The following is a 19,974-nucleotide window of genomic DNA, read 5'->3' as shown; positions in this document are numbered from 1 at the left end:
GGAGGAAGTGCCTGATGCTTGGCAATCAGCGTGGGAAGATTGGAACTGGTGGCGAGTTTTAATACAGCGCTGTGGAAACCATCCAGAGACTCTTGTCTACCGCTCCCCCATTGTTCTGTCTCATGCTAGACACGTCACCAATTTATGAGGGTACAAAGACACTTAATTTAAGCCACGGCATGAATGAATTTCCCCGCTAAGGGAGAGAGGCCACGAGAGAAGGGGCAGGAAAAAAGAGTGATTTGTGGCATCCAAAGTAGCTGCTGTGCAAAATCTAAGGGAAGGGAGCTGGAAAGCACTAGGCCAGGCTCTGCTGAGGGAGGGGGGGGGCTGAGCCCCACTGATTTTATAACGAATTACCCACAAGGACTAATTTTACCTCATGACTCAAACTGAATTGAACAAAAATAGGTAGCATTTAGGTTTTTATTAGGCGTTGAGGGTCAAAGATAATTTTAAATGCTTAAAGCTTAAACAGGAATAGGAAATAAAAGTAAATAGCTACTCCCACTTGATGTTTCTAAGTCTGTGGATATTTGGGGCTAATACTCCTAAAGCATTGTTTTTGGTTTTTTTTAAATAATATTTATTAGTAGTTTTCAAAATTATAAGAAGAAAAACATTAAAATACAACACTATAATAGACAAAAAGAAAAGAAAAAACACAAAAACCAATACAACAATACAACAAAAAGATAAAAAGAAAAGAAAAAACCACAAATCCCAACTTACATATCTAAAACTTCCATTTGCTTGTTTCATTGACTTCCTCACACCTCCCTTTTTGTATTCTAGTTTAATTATTTATTTCAGCAAATTCTTTCCATCTTTCTCAATTTTTGTTAAAAAATTCATCCTACCCTAATTTAATCTAATAATTAACTCAACAAATCCTTTCCATCTTTCCCCATCTTCTATTATTCACATTACCTTAATTAATTTAACCTTATCTTACCCTAAAACACCTTAAAGCTTGAATCTTAGTTATCAAATATACATTACTCCTGATATCATTTCTATTTTTTTTAAAGAATATTTATTCCAATTTTAAAGTTACAAAAAAATATAGAAAAGAAAAAACACAAACCACATACATCTTACAAAAAACAGACAATAAAAAAGAAATAAAAAAGACAAAAAATCACAGTAGAAAATAACAAAAATCAAATTAGACCATTACAACCATTTTCCCATTTACTTGTTTCCATGACTTCCTCTCACCTCCCTGCTTTGTATTCTAGTTTAAATCGTATCTCCAGCAAATCCTTCTAACCTTCTTTTCTTTTACTTATTTTAACATTCGAAAGTACTTAATTCTCCTCTATCCTCATTTTACACTTCATGTTTACTTATTCCATTATACCCTGTCTGCCAATACGGTCTAATATTCTTCTCCAACCTTTTTCTAACATTCTTTTATATTGCAGTGTTTCTGAAGATATGTTTTAAAATTTTTCCAGTCTTCTTCCATCAACCCTTCTTCCTGATCTCGAATTCTGCCGGTCATCTCAGCCAGTTCTATAGTCCATCACTTTCCTCTGCCATTCTTCTCGGGTAGGCAATTCTTGTGTCTTCCAGTATTTCCCAATGAGTATTCTTGCCGCTGCTGTCGCATACATAAAAAAATTCCTGTCTTCCCTTCTCACCAATTGGCCGACCATGCCCAAGAGGAAAGCCTCTGGTTTCTTCACAAAAGTGTATTTCAATACCTTTTTTAATTCATTATATATCATTTCCCAGAAGGCCTTGATCTTTGGGCACGTCCACCAAAGGTGGAAAAAGGTTCCTTCATTTTCTTTGCATTTCCAACATTTATTATCGGGCAAATGATAGATTTTGGCTAGCTTGACTGGGGTTAAATACCACCTATAGATCATTTTCATTATATTTTCTCTTAATACATTGCAAGCCGTAAACTTCATACCTGTGGTCCATAACCGTTCCCAGTCAGCAAACATAATATTGTGTCCAACATCTTGTGCCCATTTAATCATAGCAGACTTAACCATTTCATCCTGTGTATTCCATTTCAACAGCAGATTATACATTCTTGACAGATTTTTAGTTTTAGGTTCTAACAATTCCGTTTCCAGTTTAGATTTTTCCTCCTGGAAACCAATCTTTTTATCTAGGTTAAAAACCTCCCTTATTTGGTAATAGTGAAGCCAATCTCGAACTTTAGTTTTTAATTTGTCAAAACTCTGCAATTTTAATTTATCTCCAACTTGTTCTAGAATTTCACAATATTTTGGCCAGTTTGTCTCCATATTTGTTTTTTTCAATGCCTTTGCCTCCATTGGTGACAGCCACCTTGGTGTTTTACTTTCCAACAAATCCTTATATCTCACGATATCATTTCTACTCCTAAAGCATTGTTTACTTCCTCTCTCCTCTCCTCCCATTGCTTGGTCCCTGCTCCTGCCAACCTAGCAGTTCGAATGCACGTCAAAGTGCAAGCAGATAAATAGGTACCGCTCCGGCGGGAAGGTAAACAGCGTTTCCGTGCGCTGCTCTGGTTCGCCAAAAGCGGCTTAGTCATGCTGGCCACATGACCCGGAAGCTGTACTCCAGCTCCCTCAGCCAGTAAAGCAAGATGAGCGCCACAACCCCAGAGTCGTCCCCGACTGGACCTAACAATCAGGGGTCCCTTTACCTTTAAATTTCACAGGGGTAATCCTATAAACAGGCTTTCCCCATGAAAGGTTACACAGATAATGCATACCTAACTACTCTGCTCATCACCTTGTTAACAGACAGTTACCTTGAGCATCTGAAGAATTTTTCTTCACTATGCTTTTGTATACATTAATAGTGAAAAGCACTTGCTGATGGCCAGTTGTGTGTGTGTGTGTGTGTGTGTGTGTGTGAGAGAGAGAGAGAGAGAGAGAGAGAGAGAGAGAGAGAGAGAGAAACCATTTCTAAAAACTCAAGTATAGCAAAGCTGGGGCGGGTAGGAGAGGAATATCTATGTTTGTTCAATATAGTATGAGAAATGCAAACAGTACAACTCTCCCCCTTGTTAAAGAGAAAAAGGGAATCAAACTGTGGAGAGGAAAATCTGGAATGTATTTCTAAGGAGGGAAGATAATTTTACATAGGGAACAGTCACAGCAGGAGGATATATGGTATGAAATATCAGCATTCAATGCTGCCCAAGTTTGGGGTGAAGTCTCCGAAATGCATCCTTGGGTCTACTATTTCCAGCTGTTTTCAATCAGCATAATTAACAACTAAGCCTATTCATCTGTTCAAAAAAATGAATGAACTGCTTGAAGCGTAATGCATAATCTCATGTCATTGCTGTCCCAAAGTGTGGCCTATGCACACAGTCCCTCCAATTTATGCAAAGCAGCAGAAAGAATTATCAGAAGGAAACAGACTCATAGAAGTCAGTGCCAGTCTTTGTCTGATTCTCCTCCAAAAGGTCTCTGCTTCAATGTAAGATTTGTCACAAGCTTATTTTAATACAGTGGTAAAGAGCCCTGCATTTCTGAAGCCACAAGGCATGCACAGACAAATAGCATAACTCTCCTCTCTTAAAAGCCAGCACAAAAATAAAATGAAAACTTTGAGAGGTTCTTTCTGTCTAAGAGGCACCCTCTGAGATGTTCTTATGGTTGTGTGATTTTTAAATCCATGAGAGCAATTTTGTTAATTGTTTTACCTTGAGGCATGAAAAGACATTTGGTAAAGGCTTTGAACAAAAAGCTAAGACTTTGAGAGGAATTGTAAGGGCACTGCAGATAATGAAATGTCCTGATTGTTAACAACTTTCCACTGAAATGGGGAGGGGGGACGCAGCAAAGGATAGCCTGGACTCTTTTAATCGTTTTCCGTAAAAATAACATGTTGCCTTTGTGCATTTAGAGCCTAACAAATAGAAAGCAGCTTCTTCTTCTTTTTCTTCTTTTTCTTCTTCTTCTTCATTTGCTGACAACCAATGTTACTATGAAGGCAACAACACATTTCACTTCTGTTTACTGGATTTGCTTACCAAATAATGCGAAATAATTCACTTCTGTTTACTGGATTTGCTTACCAAATAAACGCACATCAAGGGTTCACCCCATTCAAAAGTGAAGTTCATATTTTTGCATATGATGATGGAGGTTGATTCTAGTCCACAAAATATTGTGCCATAATACATTTCTTAGGGGTGTAGCCAATGTTGTGTGTCCAGAGTTCCACTTGCACAACAGAACTTCTCCTCCTTCTCCTTTCCTTGCAAGTGCACAAAATTTGCACCAGAGGATCTCCTGACCCTTTGGAGCAGATTTGGGGGATGGGGAGAGAAGAGGGGAAGGAGTAGTTCTGTTGTGCAAGTTGAAGGCGCTGGTATCGAAAGTCACTGAGGTTGAGGACAAAAAACAGGGACATATTTTTCCTTTCTCTCTTCTGACAGAGGTTATCCTACAGGGCAACCCAAACTGGGCCTAAACCCAGATTGAAATGGATCTCAAAAAAGTACCGTATTTTTCCGTCTATAAGACGCCCCTTATTTTTGGGGACTCAGATTTAAGAAAATGGGGGGAGACACTATCCGTGTATAAGACACCCCCTAATTTTTGGCATTATTTAGGGAAAAAACCTAGTCTTATACACGAAAAAATATGGTAAGTTTTCTCCAAGTGTGCCTGAATAAAGTGTTTTGGGGCCCAAAAAACCTACCCAGATCCTTTGCAACAGTGCTATATCTAACAGATAACTCTACATTATTATTTGGAAAAAAGGCTTGGTAGCCAAACATCTCAAGGCTAATCTACTCAAGCAAGATATTGTTTGCTTATCAATTATTGCAGTTGACTGAAGTTCCTAGTTCTCAAATAACCTATATTAGTAATTTAAAAATCCAGGCGACATATGCCTAGTCATATAAGCAGAAAGGAGGAGGGGAAACTGTATTAAAGAATGATCCAGCCTTTGTTTGCATTTGCAAAGGGCAGGGTGCAGAGATACTGATATATGCAAACAGAACGATTCATGTACCACCCACACTCAGCTACCAGGGCACACACACAATGCATGCCATTTCATTGATGCACCAGACATGCTATTGAACACCAGACTGTGAGACTCCCATAGGAGGGCACACACATACCCTCACCCCTACAGCAGGGAATCCAATCTAGCAAGTTTGCTAACATGAGAAAGCATGGAAATGGAGGATACTGAAGCTTGTGTGTTTGTGTGTGTCCTCTGTATAGCTTCTACCCAGCAGCCATCTTCATATGCAGCATCATAGATGGATAGATGACAGAGCATGACAAAGAATGTGGGCAGGGGCAGAGGTAGGGGGTGTGGACCACCCTGGGTGTCTTCGCTGAGGGGGGTGACATTTGGCAGTCGTGGGTGGGCATCGCACCAAATGTCCGCCATTGGTGGCTCACTCCATGCACCCTCCGTGCCCCGCCTCCCTCGGGAGCATGCCCACCCTGGGCAGCACGGGTATATGCTCTGCCTCTGAAAGTGGGGAACTGTGGAAGAGATTATACTGCAGGCACAGCCAGGGGTGTTGACATATTGGAAGCTTTGTGGGTTAAACAGTAGCTTTTAACTGTTCTCTGCTCTTCAGCAGCACAGAGTCATTAGCTGATGATTAGGAGTTCTGGAAGAGGGAAGTCTTAGATATGGCCAACAGCAGGTGGGAACATATCCCCTGGGCTTCTTGTTTGTTTGTTTGCCACCTGATTCTGCCAGTGACTGAACAATCCAGTGAATCCCAGCTTTTATCTTTCCCTTAGCAAAGGCCATGCTATGATGTTCAAGCCCTTCCCAAGAAAGAGATTGCCACAATTATCAAAACACAATTTATTTTTTAAAGTGAATTGTTTACACAGTAGTGTGGTACAGTGGGGGGGCCAGGAGGAGAAGAGGCTTTTCCCTTTTTTGCAATACAAATTCCATGTCAGTACTAGTGGAACAAACAGTATAATGATGTAATTTGCATTTTCCATAGACACCACCACTACAAAACAGGTTAAGTGAACACAGAGATATGTACACACACTCCTATTCCGATTGGCTTTTTCGTATACAGTCCGTGCCAAAATTACACTATTATTTACAAAATGCTATATATCTGGGGAAGATTAAAGACTATAATCAGAAAGTCACAACAACAACAACAGCTTTCTGTGTCTGTAACAGCTACAATAAAAATGAGGTATGAGAAAGTGTATAGAAAACTATTTCTATTTATGTGCAAGATGCATACTGTTATTTTAGACCAATTAGCTTGAGAAGTGCAGCTACATTATTACCCCTTCAATATGAAGGACTTTTAAATTGCTTAGCTTTATTTTACTGTTGTGAAGAGCTATTTCTTGGAGAAGAAAAATATTACTAAACTCTACAACAAGCAAGATAATAGGAGAGTTTGTCTCTACACTGAACAAGGCAAGTTGAGCAGCCAGTGTCTACAGGATTAAGGCATTTCATTCAGTCTCTCTTAAAAACAAAACCGTGCAATCACAGGAAACCCTGTGTGATTATTTTTGTTTTTTTAAGGCATAGCCTTTGTGTACATAGGATGAAGATCTACCTGTGAAGTGCGGTTGCAAAATTAGCTTACTGTTTGGCAAGTTGAAAGACAAGATTCCCGAAATCAGGTCTACAGCTTTGCAGGGGCCTATTTACATGAACAGTTCCCCAGCCCCTTATGCTTTTCACACTTCCTCTCACCCCCTCCACACATATCTAAGCCTAAAGGTCAGAAATTCAACAGATGCAGCTTTCCCCACTGCTGTAATTCACTGATGGGGAAAGTGCTGTCTGTTAGAAGTGCTGCCTGTCTGTACAGCTCTTACAAGGCACACTGCTTCCTGCTGTATGCTTTACTTTTGCCCCTACAGTACACCATACCCCTTTTCCTCTCTCTCTCTCTCTCTCTCTCCACTTCATTCCCACTTAAGAGGCCCCTTTTCACCACAATCCTAAATACCGAATTGTATTCTGGCCAAGACCAGCTTTGTCTTGACTCAGGCCTCAGGTTTGGCAGTTCCACCTCTCTCACACAATCTCTGCTACAACTTAAAAAGTAGGCACGAGGTTTTTTTGTGTGGCTACCTCTGCAACATCCCCCACACACAATCACAGCTTCCCAAAAAGCCACCACACACACTATTACTTTTTCACAAACTTCTCTGCTGCCCCCTAGTTAAGGCAAGTGGACAGCAAGTTAATGGTATATCGATCACTCGTTTTTTACATTAGGAGATGTTCTCACGGAAATTCATATTCTCTCTCCCTCCCCTCTGAAGTCCAAGATGTGGCTGGTAGTTTTTTGTTTTTAAATGTAAATGCATAATGTTCACAGTCATTTCCCTTTTAAAAAAAGTAGTCAGCCTACCCTTCTAGGTGGCTTGCTAATGCTTATTGGGAAGTTTAAAGTTAGGTGGCAACAGATGCCTCTGAGTTCTATTATCATTCACCAATATGGAGACAAGCTTTCAATCCTGCTCCAGCTTTGCCATTCAGGGAAGAGGCCATTGGCTACCCGAGGGCTACCCAGCTGTTCACAGCCTGCCTCGTGCCCTTTTCTTGCCGGTTTGAGAGTCATGCAGCCTTTCCTGGGAGACGGCACTTGGACTCCATCCGACTTCCATTCTGCATGGACAATCTTGTAGTTCTGTCCATCGTTATTGTCCCAGAATGTGTGCTCGTCGCTTTGGTAATACACGCAAAACTCAATGTTCTGCTCAGCGGCAATGACTGGAGGCAAGTCAATAGCAAAGGAGAAGGTATCATTGTCAGAGTCTCCATACACGTTGTTCATGTAGACGCAATTTATGTCGGAATAGGTTTTCCACGAATCATAGGTGACCCGAATCCGCACCTTCTTCTCAAAACTCACATTTTTCACTTTCACAGTCCCCGAAACAGCCCTTTCTTGGAGGGTGCAGTTCTCAAGACACACAAAGTTCTTCTGTAAGTGGTTCCGGAAGTCCAAGTAATCCGCCGAAGGCTGAGCAAAACCCAGAATCAAGTTCTTTTCCTCGTGTAGTTTTAAGCCAGCAGTTATGTCTTCAAGGTCTAGCAGGTCAAACTGAAGGTCCCACCCTGGATTCTCCTGAAACTCAGAGAAGACATGAATGGCGGTGAGAGAGAGACCTTTCGAGTCTGCAAAGACGACTCTCTTCTTGGCTCGTCCGGCAGAGCGCTTCCAGTCACTGTTTTGGGACTCAGTTTCACGTTTCACATTGAGGCACGGTCTGAGAGGCTTAAATCGATCCACAAAGTTCCTTCTCTGATATTCGTCAAGTGGGTTGAGAAAGCTCTTCACAGGTGGCGAACGAGCCAAGCATATTCTCATGGCCACATCTACAGGCATGATAGAACTGGATAGGGGCCTTGGGTCCAAGACTTCTATCATTCTGCAACATAAACAAAAATCAGTTAGGCTTGCGTTTGTACTGGAGGACATGCGCTGGAGGGAAGCCTCTGCAAAAGGCTCCCTTTGCTTACACTCACCCTCGTTCATAATTCATCATTTGCTGGCTGGGAGGCTGTAAATAATTCAGTCACAAGCAAGATTAGCCAGAACAGTGACTGGCAGCCAGATGCGGAACTGATGAAATAATAACACCCTATTCAGAACACTTGGATGAATTCCACATGCCATTTTGAGTCAGCCACGTTTTTAAATTCATGTTTGCTTTGCACCTATGAAAGCTTTTTGTATTTGTTTTATCAATAAAGCTCAGAGCAGGAGGAGTGCTCAGAATAAGGTTCTTAGATTGTAGATTCATACTTGGAAGGTAATCACGGCTCCAAATGCACAAGAAAAGGAAAGCATGCCTATCCTCTGTTAAAATTATAAAAAAGCATCTAAGTAACATTCATGAGAAATAATTCCTTTTTAAATCCCTTCTATGGAACCTCTTGTGTACCATACAGACAATATTTTCATGATGCTTCCTACAATCCTATTTTTTAAAAAAATACATAGGTGGCATCCAACTTATAGCACAATCCTAACCCATGTCTACTCAGAAGCAAGTCCTATGAAATAAGTAAGGCTTGTCCCAAGTGAGTGGTGCTATGACTGCAGCTTTAGCCATACTCAAGAGTAGACCCAGTGAGAGGAATCGTTTGTACTGGGTCTGCTCTGAATATGACTTAATCAGATACATCGCTATTCATCCATCTGTGAAGCAATTCAATAGTTAAATACATTAAGAGATCTCGTTAATTTCTCTGTGTACATTACATAGAGGAAGCCAGCTATTCCCCCCCAAGTACATTTTTTGTAGGCAACTATGGTTACTTATGACAGCCTTAAAGTAATGCAGAGGGTTATAAGAGGAATCACTTAAGACTACAATAGTTGGTGCCTGTGGCGTGAGAAGCCTTCTTTTACTGCAGCTTTCCCACAAGCTCAGAAGAGACCGTTTAGGCCTAAGCAAGTACAAATCAACTTTATGAGGAGTCCAGCGATGAGGCTATTGGAATTTTCTAGACTCCTGGGAGGAAGGTTTCAAAGCATAGCTATTTATGTGGCATTTCATGAACACCACCCCTCTGTTGGCCCGGGAGGACAATGACAGGATGACTCCCAATTCTGACAAGGCTGTAAGAAGCAGAAGAGAATGAGACCACAGAGCAAAACCCCTTTCATGCAACCCCTTGTCTTTTCACTGCGTTTGCATGATTAGAAACGCAGGTATCTTTCCTGAAACCATTTTCTTGCAGAGCTAAGGGGAAGTTTCTGGTCGTTATGCTGAAACAAGCCCTTATGCTACACCAAGAGATTAACTCCAACAGACGAAGGATGATAGGAGCAAGTTGCTTTGCTGACAGAAAACACGCCAACACCTTCCTTAAGTAGGCGTTAGGTACAGGATCCGAAACCCCCTCCTGTAAAATGCGGCTTTCCAAAAACGCCTCGTCAGAGAACCTGCGCTAGGTTGCAGCCACAGCGCGACTCATGACGAAGCAAAAATAAAACACCCCGATCCTTCCCCGGCTTGCTCGGAAGCAAGTCCCGCCGCGTTCAGCTCCGAAGCAAGTGGGTGCAGGATTGCAACCTTGCTGAAATCACCCCCGTTCATTCCTAGGCATGGCCTTTCCCCCCTGCAAAGGAACCCCCCCTTTTTTTTACGCACACGCACACAACAGGCTTACCTGCGTTAAATAGAAGAAAGTGGACCCGAGGAGAAGCCCATAAATATGGAGGGACGGTCGTGCAAACGGCAATCGGGGCTTTTCTGTGCGGCTCGACGGAGGAGCAACTTCCGCACGAGGCTTCGGGACTTTTGCTCTCTCTGTGGCTTTAACTCACCCAGTGCGTCCCCCCGATCCTCGCCCGCAGACTCAGCACGCCGCCAGCCTCGCTCCTGCTGCTTATCAAACGCTGCGCCGTCTGCTCCACGTGAAAGCGCCGCGGAAGCCAATCGCGTCGCAGGCCAGGCGCCTGCCGAGCGAATCAGCGCCGGGCTGCCCGCGCTGGGGGAGGCGTGATAGCTCCGCTGCCAGGAGGTGCCGTGGGATGGGGGCGAAGCATGCGGCTCTGTTGACACAGCCTCCAGCGGGAAGACCCTCGGCTCAAGGTCAGCCCCTGCCGGCGACCCAGGAATTAAGGCAGTTTTTACAAAATATATAAATAGGCCCAGAATGAATTTGGACAATGGGGGGGGGGGATGCTTCATTATATAGCGCACCTTTCTGTATTTTGTTTTACTTATTTTTTTTCTGTAACTTACTGCACGACTTCCCTCTGCCCCAGCTGCAAGGAAACAGGCCTTTTCCATATTTGTTTTATTTATCACATATATATATACCACCTTTTTCTTCTGTGGAGCTAAAAGTGGTGTACACTGTTCTCCTCCCCCCCCCCCCACTCCATCTTCACAACAACCCTATGAGGTAGGTTAGGTTGAGACATGATGACTGACCCTAGGTCATTCAGTGACTTTTGTGGCTGGCTGGCTGGCTGGCTGGTTCAAACCCTGGTCTTGGTCTCTACAGCCACAGCAGGCGCTCTTAACTCTCCAACGGTTTGACTTCGCCTGCAAAGTCACACTCTTCCGTTGCCTCCTGAGACAGACAGATGCCAACAAAATCACTTCAGGACTTCCATTGGTTGCAGGAAACAATTAACAGATTTAATAAATGTTAATGACATTGCAGCCCAGGTTTGCTGGGTAACTTTCACCAGCAGTTTCACATATTCGAAAACATAGGGGACATTTGTGACAGCCCAAAAGCTAATGGCCAAGGGGAGGAACAGAAGTCACTCAGCATCACTGACTGGGTTCATCCTTCCAGAAAGGACTGGGGCCACTATAAATTTGTGTCTCTGAGACCCAATCCTGTTGGGCAACCCAGAAGGAGACAGTAGTTGGTGGTACTGAAACCCATTGAGAGGTCCAGAAAAACCAACAGGGTCACGCTCCCCCTATCCATTTCCCAGTGCAAATCATCTGCCCAAGGTGTTTTCTGTGCTATAACTAGGCCAAAAGCCAGATTGGAATAGATGTAAATAATCAGTATCATCCAAAACTGCCTTGAGTGGCGGTGCTTCCAGAGCTTCACTTTAGGATGAAAAATTAGACACTGGGTGATCATTGTGCAGGACCGTTCTGTCCACATCTGATTTATTTAACTAAGGCTTCACCACCACCACCCTTTTCAGTGCAACAGGTATAATCCCTTCTCTTAAAGATGCAGTAATAACTTCTGACAGTGTGCTGTCCAGACAAGTACGCCTGGCCCTATAGAGCAACGAAAAGGGTACAGAATTTATTTGTATCTCTTGAATTCAGTCCTGCAAAGACATGTAGAGCCATAACTTTATTCCTTTGATACTCCTATTAAAATTAATAGTACTTTACTACCAAATTTCAGGATCCAGTCTGACTACACCATGTAATTTGGGTGCCCAGGGGCAAAAAGATGCTCCTGCATCTTTAAGAAAGGCGTAGATCCCTGCGCTTGCCAATTTTTTCCTTCTAATTCTCAGTGATTAGCAGCTTGGAGCCAACTCCTAGGGGCCCTGAGGGCTTCAGCCCCCACAATAAAACATTTGAGGAGGCTGGTCCTCCACAAAGTTGATTGGCATTCCCATTCAAATGATGTGTGTGCACTGTGTAATGTTATCCATTATGAGGGGCGGGGCTTACCTGGGCTCCCACAATATTTTATTCAAGTTGGCACCCCTTATTATAGGCATGGGACACTTTGCAGATGAGGAAAGGAAGCTACCCTTATGCATGTGAACAGGCTTGCCAGCAATGCATGCATATAGTTAAGGAAGATTATTATTAAGGAAGAGGAGCTAGAACCAAGCCCTTAGCATGTTTACCTGCTCAGCACATTTTGGAATTTCATATTTTCTGCCTAATGTATGATGCAGCTCTAGACATTTGCATGATTGTTACCTCAATATTAATCTCATGTTCTAGATCAGTCCTGGAGAACCTTCAGCCCTCCAGATGTTGCTGGACTGTAACTCCCATCATCCTTGACCATTGCCCATGCTGGCTGGGGCTGATGGAATCCTCCAGTATCTGAAAGGCCACGGGTCCTGCACCACTGTTACAGAACATTGGATTTAAGCATGCTTACAAGTTAGGAGGCTTTTAGTTTTTGTATTTTGTGGGAGTGGAAATATATGAATCCCTGTGACCCATGTGTGTGGGGTGGATGGATAATAAATTGGCTGGGTGCCTCGTTTCAAATCATGGGACTAGCACATAGAAAGTCCCAGCAGAGTTTAAAATCAAGTCACAACTTGTACAGCAGTAAAGTGTGGAAATAGGCTGTTAAATCTGTTTAAATATCCCATTTAGTTCACTGAAACAGTGGACCTCTTTCTACCCCTCTTATCATTGAACATAGCACACTATGTTAAGTAAGTTTAAAATACTTTACTTACAGATTCAAAGTTCTGACACATGCATTGTTCCATGCAACAGCAAGGAGAACACAGGAAGAAAGCTTTCGGGTAGAAAATACAGAATCTTGTTCCAAACACATGCTCTAAGCTTGGGAACAAGCTTATATACACCCTTCTTTGTTGGCTACATGGTGCAGAGGGGGGTGGACAGGAAGAGAGGGCTTCATTTCCTCCCTCATCGGAGAAGAAGGGGCATGACCTAATAGTTTAGGAAACACAGCTGTATTGTCTTAGCCCCTTCATGCACTAACTAGCCCTATGTTTGCTAGTTGTATATGAATGCAATCTCCCACTTACTACTGGAACCATTAAGGTCACAATCCTAAGTACTCCTCATATGAAATCTTACTTCTGAATAATAGTTATTAGTAGCATTGGTCTATAGGTGTGTCGGAAGAACAAGAAAACTAGGTCAGTCATTTATTTTTTCTGGAGCCAAGAGCTTATGTAAATTAGTCTGCTAAGCAAGACCACTTTTCTTTGGATTCATGATGCAATATAGCAAACCTCCAGAAAACGGGAGAAAGCCACTGAAATGAAAAGCAGCTGTTATTTCTCAACCCAACTAAGCAAACAGCTGCCAAGTCCTTTCATTCATTTCACGCAAATAAAACAAGTAAGAGGCATGGGTAACGCTTGCTGCTTTTTTATAGGTCAACTGTGAGTCTGCAAAAACTGTTCAGGGCTTGCATGAAATGGTGCAAAGGAACAACTTATTCTTTATTATTATTACTGAATTTATATTAACCTTTCATGCAATGAGCTTGAGGTGATGTTCCCCATTTGATATTCACGGCAACCCTGTGAGATGGGTTAGGCTGAGAGGCGGCGTGACTGGTCAAAGGTCACCTAGTGTGACTGAATGGGGATTTGAATCCTGGTCTTGCAGGTCCTACTCCAGCTCCTACCCTAATCAAAGCAATGCTACAGCCCTATCCAATCATTTTATCCAATTAGAATGAAGTGAGAGGACAGCCCTCTGCTGCATCCTCATCACCCAGCCATGTCCCCTTCCACTTAATGGATGGCGGGGAAGTCTCAAGCCGGGAGCCTGAGGTTTTGAAGCAGAGGTTGGATGACCAGCTGTCATGTATGATCTAGCTGAGATCCCTTAATTGCAGGGGTTTGGACCTGCGGCATCCCTTCCAACTCTGCAATTCTATGATTCTAGTAAGCAGGCCTATTCAAATAATTTTATAGGTGGGAAAGTGTGTTTGTATCTACAACAACGCTGGCTGGGAGGTATGTTTTGCATTCTTACTGGCTATCATTTGTGGGGTTATCAGCAGGGCACCCAGAGGCAAACAAAGTCCCTGTGAGTTGTGTAAAAAGAAGGAAATCCCTTTTCTTGCATGACAAACCGCACCTGCTAAAATTCCTTCTTCTGCACAAGTACAAGACCCTTGTCCTCCTTTGTGTCTGTTCACTCTGGTGATAGGTCATGATTTGTGATAAATTCCCCCAAGTACCACTACTCTGTGTATGTGCTTTAATATGCTCTCTATGAAGAATATTGCCTAGCTTACCTGTCGTACAGCTGCAGGAGAGGACTAGCCATCACAAAAGCCAAAAGCAATTAGCATCAGCAGTGCTCCCTTCCCGCAATTGGGGTTGCCAGTTGTTTAGCCTGGCCTCTGTAGATATGCCATTAATAATGGCTGCATATGCAAATACTAGCCGTTGATCTTGTTTCTCTTTCTGCAGCTGTACAAAGCTTCACCAGTAGGATCAAGCTGCAAGAATAAGCCATTGATATTTTTTCATGGTCACCCACCCAGCAATAGCTTGCCATTTTGTGATATATTGTTATGGCCTTAATTATGGTTGACTATTATGTTTTGTTTGCCGATTGTCTACTTCTTTCCTGAACCAGCTATGTGTGTGTTTAAAAGGGCAATTGACAGCGAGGCTATTCCTCCACCTCTACCCTATGGCTACAAAGCTGTTGGGCCTCCCAGATCTTGTGATAATTGCCATTGAACAATGACTTATGCGGGAGCATTGTGTAAAGGTTTCACTGCCCTGGAGGCATGCTTTGCTTTTCCAGGAAGGCCCCTGACCCCTGCCTATAATTATTTGACTGTGACAAGCATGCAGCCACCTTTTCGAGCCTCCTGCAGACCAGAAATAATCTTCCCACACTGTATCCTGTTTGTTTGTCTTGTTCACACTTTTCTTATTTCGGTCTCAGTGTGCCATCCAGGACAGGGAATGTATAAAAGGGTTCTGAAGGGTGGTTGTCACCCACCTGTCTGCAGCAGTTTTCAGCCATCTCCTTCAATGCAGCCTTTGAGCTGAGCAATGACCCACATCATTAATCCAGGGAAACACCCGCTGTCTCTCTGCTCCAGGGAAACAGGATTGCAAATGACTTTTGGGGGAAAGGCAGCTTCAGAATTTGGGCCAGCTTCTTCACCAGTGCTTTAATCACAGGCTGCTGCTTCATTTTAGCTATTTACTACTTTTATACCCCTTCTTTCCTCCAAGGTTGCATGCCACCCCCAATCTCTGCTGTTTCCATTGGGGAATCAAGGCGCGGTGGAAACTAGTGTGTTCAATAAATATGGTTTCTTGTACACATATTTACACCTGGATCTACTCTGAAGAGAGTTCACAGCATTTGGATCTCAGGAGGAGCCCATCCTTCACAGCAGCCCAGCACTGGATTCCCAGACATCTCTGTGCTCTTTCCCAGCCTTTCTTCAGCCAACTCACCAAGATGGTTCTGGCCTTCACGGCAGCACATCCAGTTCTCCCCCTTCTTCATGGGTTGGCAAACTAGGCCCCGGGGGCCGGATCCAGCCCAAGCGCCTTCTAAATCCAGCCCACAGATGGTCCAGGAATCAGCGTGTTTTTACGTGAGTAGAATGTGTCCTTTTATTTAAAATGCTGGTCCCCGGCCGAAAAAGTTTGTTGACCCTGCCTTCTTCCTCAGCCTCTCAGTTTCAAAAGGACACCTTTTTCCTATGTGACATCATGCCCCCTGTAAACTCCCCCTCCCAACTCTGCTATTTACCCAGAGCTGAGGCAGAGGGTCAATGACTGGCCATAATTGCACCTTGATGGTCCTTCCCCTAAGGAGATTTCCTGGTTTAGCCTGCATTTTAGATCTAACATCTGGCATCTTCCCTTCAATATTATCTCAATTATACTGTTCATTAATTTCTAGCATTCCCTAATTCTAGCAGTTACGGGTGACCTTTCACCCCCAACCTCTGTTACCCCAGATCTGTAACAATATATAACTTTGCCCCTCTGTTTTGATCCTCACAAAAAACCCTGTGAAGTAAATTAAGCTGAGAGATAGTGATTGAGCCCAGCATCACCCAGTGAAGTTCATTGCTGGGTGAGGATTTCCACCTTCCTTTCCCCAGTCCCAGTCCAGCACTCTAACCACTATGCAACACTTGAGATGATGTTATCACATGAAGGTGTGTGCAGTTGCAAACCACAGTGTACAAAAGCCTACTGTAAAAAATAAATTAAAAATTGGTCTCCGTTCATTTCAAATGCTGCATGTATACAGCCTAAATGATGCCCCCCCCCCCATGTGCCAAGTACCAAAATGAAATGGGGATGGGGATGAAGCACACCTTCTGGAGCTAAGGTGCTTGTGTGTGTCGCTTCTGTGTTCTGCACAGCACCTTGTTCCTGGTTAGCAAAGCAAAAATAACCTACGTGCAAACAGGTATTGCATTATGCTCCACAATCCCTCTCTGACTTTTCTTGGCAAACGGCTGTCCTTGCATGAAGTGTTACTTTAGGAAGAAAATTCCCACGGGCCGAGGGGAATGCCATATCCCTGCTTACAATCTCCATTTCTGTCCCTCCTTATATAAATTAAACTCAAACCAGTGAATAAGGCTGCAGTCCCATAATAACCACTTATCTGGACCTAAGCCCAGCTGAACTCCATGGGACTTACGTCTGACTGGAGATGTATAGAATTGTCTTTTAAGGATGTCATTGGGTCCATTTATTCCACTTGCAAAAAATATATATCTAAAGTTTATTTCAGCACAGAATTCAGTGCAGAATTTGATTATCATTTTCTTTATGGGGCAGACATGCCCCAACTTCAGTACTCTGCATACCAGATGAGTTATGCAGGATGACATTACACATATTTTATTAGGACTGAGAAGAAGTTGTTCAGCTTGAGTACTCTGAGTACCAGATGAGTTATGCAGGATGACATTACACATATTTTATTAGGACTGAGAAGCATGGAAGGAACATGCTTGGTTATCTGGAGGGTAGCTTGACACTGGCAGACATCACAAGTGGCCTCTGAAAGCTAGAGGTGCCATCATTCACGCTGCACATGGAAAGCTCATAAAAAGTGCAAGGCAGAAATGTCAGAGGCAAAGGACATTGCAAGAGTAACAATCTCCCCCTTCTTCATTTTTGACTCATGCCAATGTGTTAAGTGAAACCTGGACTCTCTTCAAAATCAGACAGTGGGACTGCAAAAATTGGTCCTCAAGCCCTACAAAGGTAGGAAAGGAAACAGCAACTGTTCCTCTCCTCTCAGTCGATCTGGAACCATTTGCCCCCCCCCCCTTTTTTTACAGAAAAGTATGCAAATGTCAGCACCTTTTCCTTAAACAAATAATTGGTACATTCAGGTAGCAGCCTAACTTGTGTGGGTATCTTTTTTTAAAAAAAACATCAACAGCTGGTATTTGGTGATTGAAGATAGCTGCCCTATGAAGGCTGATACTGTATCTTGTAAACCAGTACTCCGCTGCAGAAATGAGATTTCTCTGAATGGTGACTCTGTTTCCACCAGAGCTCTTCAAGGACACCTTCCCCTAGCCTGTTTCTTACCTGTTCCATTTCAAAGTTTTTCAGTTCCAAAGTTTTTAACTTTGGGTTTTTGTTTCTCTGGCATAAATAATCCCTGATTAAACATTGCTGCATTTTATGCTCAAACCTGACAATGGCATTTTGTCTCAAGTGTTTGAGGTGAGATTACCGCAAGAACTCTTTGTAGTCTGGGCAATGTATTTTTAATGTCACAATTGTAACAGCTGTCCTTCAGCTCTTTCAGAGCAGCCAGGTGTTTCACTCCAAGGTAGCACTTCTGTCGCCAGTACGTTTCCCTAGCATTAAAAGTATAATAGTGTCTTATTACAAAAATGATTTTTCCGCTCCCAAGCTAATCGTACCTATTGTAGTTACGAGTGCTACGTGACATCTTCACATAATGGCCAGTGCCCAGGACAACATGAATGATGCACTAATGATAAACAATGCAACACATATCTCTGTGCCATGTTGTGTAGCCGCTCTCCTCACAGAAATACCACAATTTCATGGATTTCCTTCTTCCTTTCCTTTCCTTTTAGTTGTTTTAAGAGATATAATTTTTTTCTCCAAACTGCAGTGCCAATCTCCTGTGTTTGGAGGCAAAGAGATGGAGGGAGTCCTTTCAGTTCACTTCTATGGGTTAAAGATCCAGTTGAATTTCCATGTACAGTGGTACCTCAGGTTAAGTACTTAATTCGTTCCGGAGCTCCATTCTTAACCTGAAACTGTTCTTAACCTGAAGCACCACTTTAGCTAATGGAGCCTCCTGCTGCCGCTGCGCCACCGCTGCATGATTTCTGTTCTCATCCTGAAGCAAAGTTCTTAACCCAAGGTAATATTTCTGGGTTAGCGGAGTCTGTACCTGAAGTGTATGTAACCTGAAGTGTATGTAACCCGAGGTACCACTGTATCCCATTGAGGCAAAAAAGGGCTCATAGCAACACACACGCTCCTCCCTGCTCACAAGGCCGCCAACTTTCATGATGCATATTCTGCATATTCTCCAACTTTCATAATGTATATTGTGACCAATACCCTGCAGATTTGCTGAGGGATAATTCAAAGAGGAAAGTTTGTATCATAGAGGTGTATTTGGTGGGTCAAACAGATCAGACTATAGCCCTATTTGGACATTCTGAAACTGTGCCCAGTAACTTACAACCCTCTCTACAATCAGAGACCCTGATCATGCACAAGTCCTGGCCATGCTGATCCTTGAAGACTAGAAGTGCCTTCGGTTTATCCTTGCTTCTGCCCTTCCCACTCAATGCCAGAAGGCTAGGAGGTGGAAAAAGTGAGGCTGACAGGCATTGCCCCTCCACTCCTACAATTTTTAAATGCTAGAATAAAGCCCCCCTTTTTTTGTTCATATGATTTATGAAATGCATTTTCTCTTCCTCCTTATGTATTTTCTCTGCATTTGAAGTAGCCCAGTTGGATCGCTGCTGTACATTAGATGATCAGAGAACAGCCGATGGAGAAATGGGCAAAACTGCACATTTCCAATTGCTAAGTAAAATCTCATGCAAAGACAAAATCTTTGCATAAATCTAATATTAAAATCATAAGCGGGACCAACATTGTGGAAAGTTCAGTGTTCCAAAGGTAGCAGCCTTGAGTGTGAGTGTATGAAATAATGAATCCTATTTTTAGTAACATATAAAGAACCTTTCAAAGTGATTCACAGAGGGACTGGATGGTAATCCAAAAATGTTGGACCAGCCATCAAAACCAAGTCCACGATGGGAACCTTTATAGCTTGACATCTGTCTGGAATTTATGACTCAGGCACATGATCTCTTTCTGCTACCTTGTTGACAGGTGTCAATCACATCCTTGTTGGCAGATTCCCAGCATAAGGAAAGCTACCCTCCCAAAGTCCACTTAAGGCAAAATAAGGAGGTGATACACGGTCATGAGCCTGCCAAGGATGATGCTGCCAGCAATGTACTTGTTCTGTTTATAAATAGAGGACTCTGTTCCATTGCTTTGATGTTGGCACCTTTTCCTTTAAAGGGGAAGTGACAATTGCAAATTTAAGCAGCACCCTTGTTTTCTTTTAAGCTAAGTTAAAAAGAGTTAGTAAATTCCATTTAGGAATAAAATTATTTCTTTGATAGCACTTGGGAAGACCAATATAGATGATACTTAAATTAGCCCCTTTCCAACTCTGCATTACTTGTTGTCTCTGATCAGCTCTCACGATACATTTTTAGCGAAGATGAAATTATTCACAAAACGTTAACCTCTTGACGTTGACCTCCAAT

At 42.8% G+C, this 19,974-nt stretch overlaps 1 protein-coding gene across 1 annotated transcript; it reads right to left on the bottom strand.

Moving 5' to 3' along the window:
- Nucleotides 1-5,793: 5,793 nt before the first annotated feature.
- On the bottom strand, nucleotides 5,794-10,351 carry PPP1R3C (protein phosphatase 1 regulatory subunit 3C). The gene is made up of 2 exons (XM_081007251.1): nucleotides 10,123-10,351; nucleotides 5,794-8,372 (listed from the first exon to the last, which is right to left on the bottom strand). The coding sequence occupies exon 2, from the start codon at nucleotides 8,369-8,371 to the stop codon at nucleotides 7,427-7,429; it is 945 nt and encodes a 314-aa protein (XP_080863377.1). The 5' UTR covers nucleotide 8,372; nucleotides 10,123-10,351; the 3' UTR covers nucleotides 5,794-7,426.
- Between the last annotated feature and the right edge of the window lie 9,623 nt (nucleotides 10,352-19,974).

The sequence above is a fragment of the Podarcis pityusensis genome (genome assembly GCF_964106645.2).
Source record: "Podarcis pityusensis genome assembly, chromosome: 5".
NCBI classification, from domain to species: domain Eukaryota; kingdom Metazoa; phylum Chordata; class Lepidosauria; order Squamata; family Lacertidae; genus Podarcis; species Podarcis pityusensis.
The sequence above is the reverse complement of the archived record's forward strand: the minus strand, read 5'-3'. Positions and strand labels throughout refer to the sequence as shown.

Excerpts from the sequence above, each read along its gene's own strand:
- PPP1R3C (XM_081007251.1), bottom strand. The coding sequence starts at position 8,371 with ATGATAGAAGTCTTGGACCCAAGGCCCCTATCCAGTTCTATCATGCCT.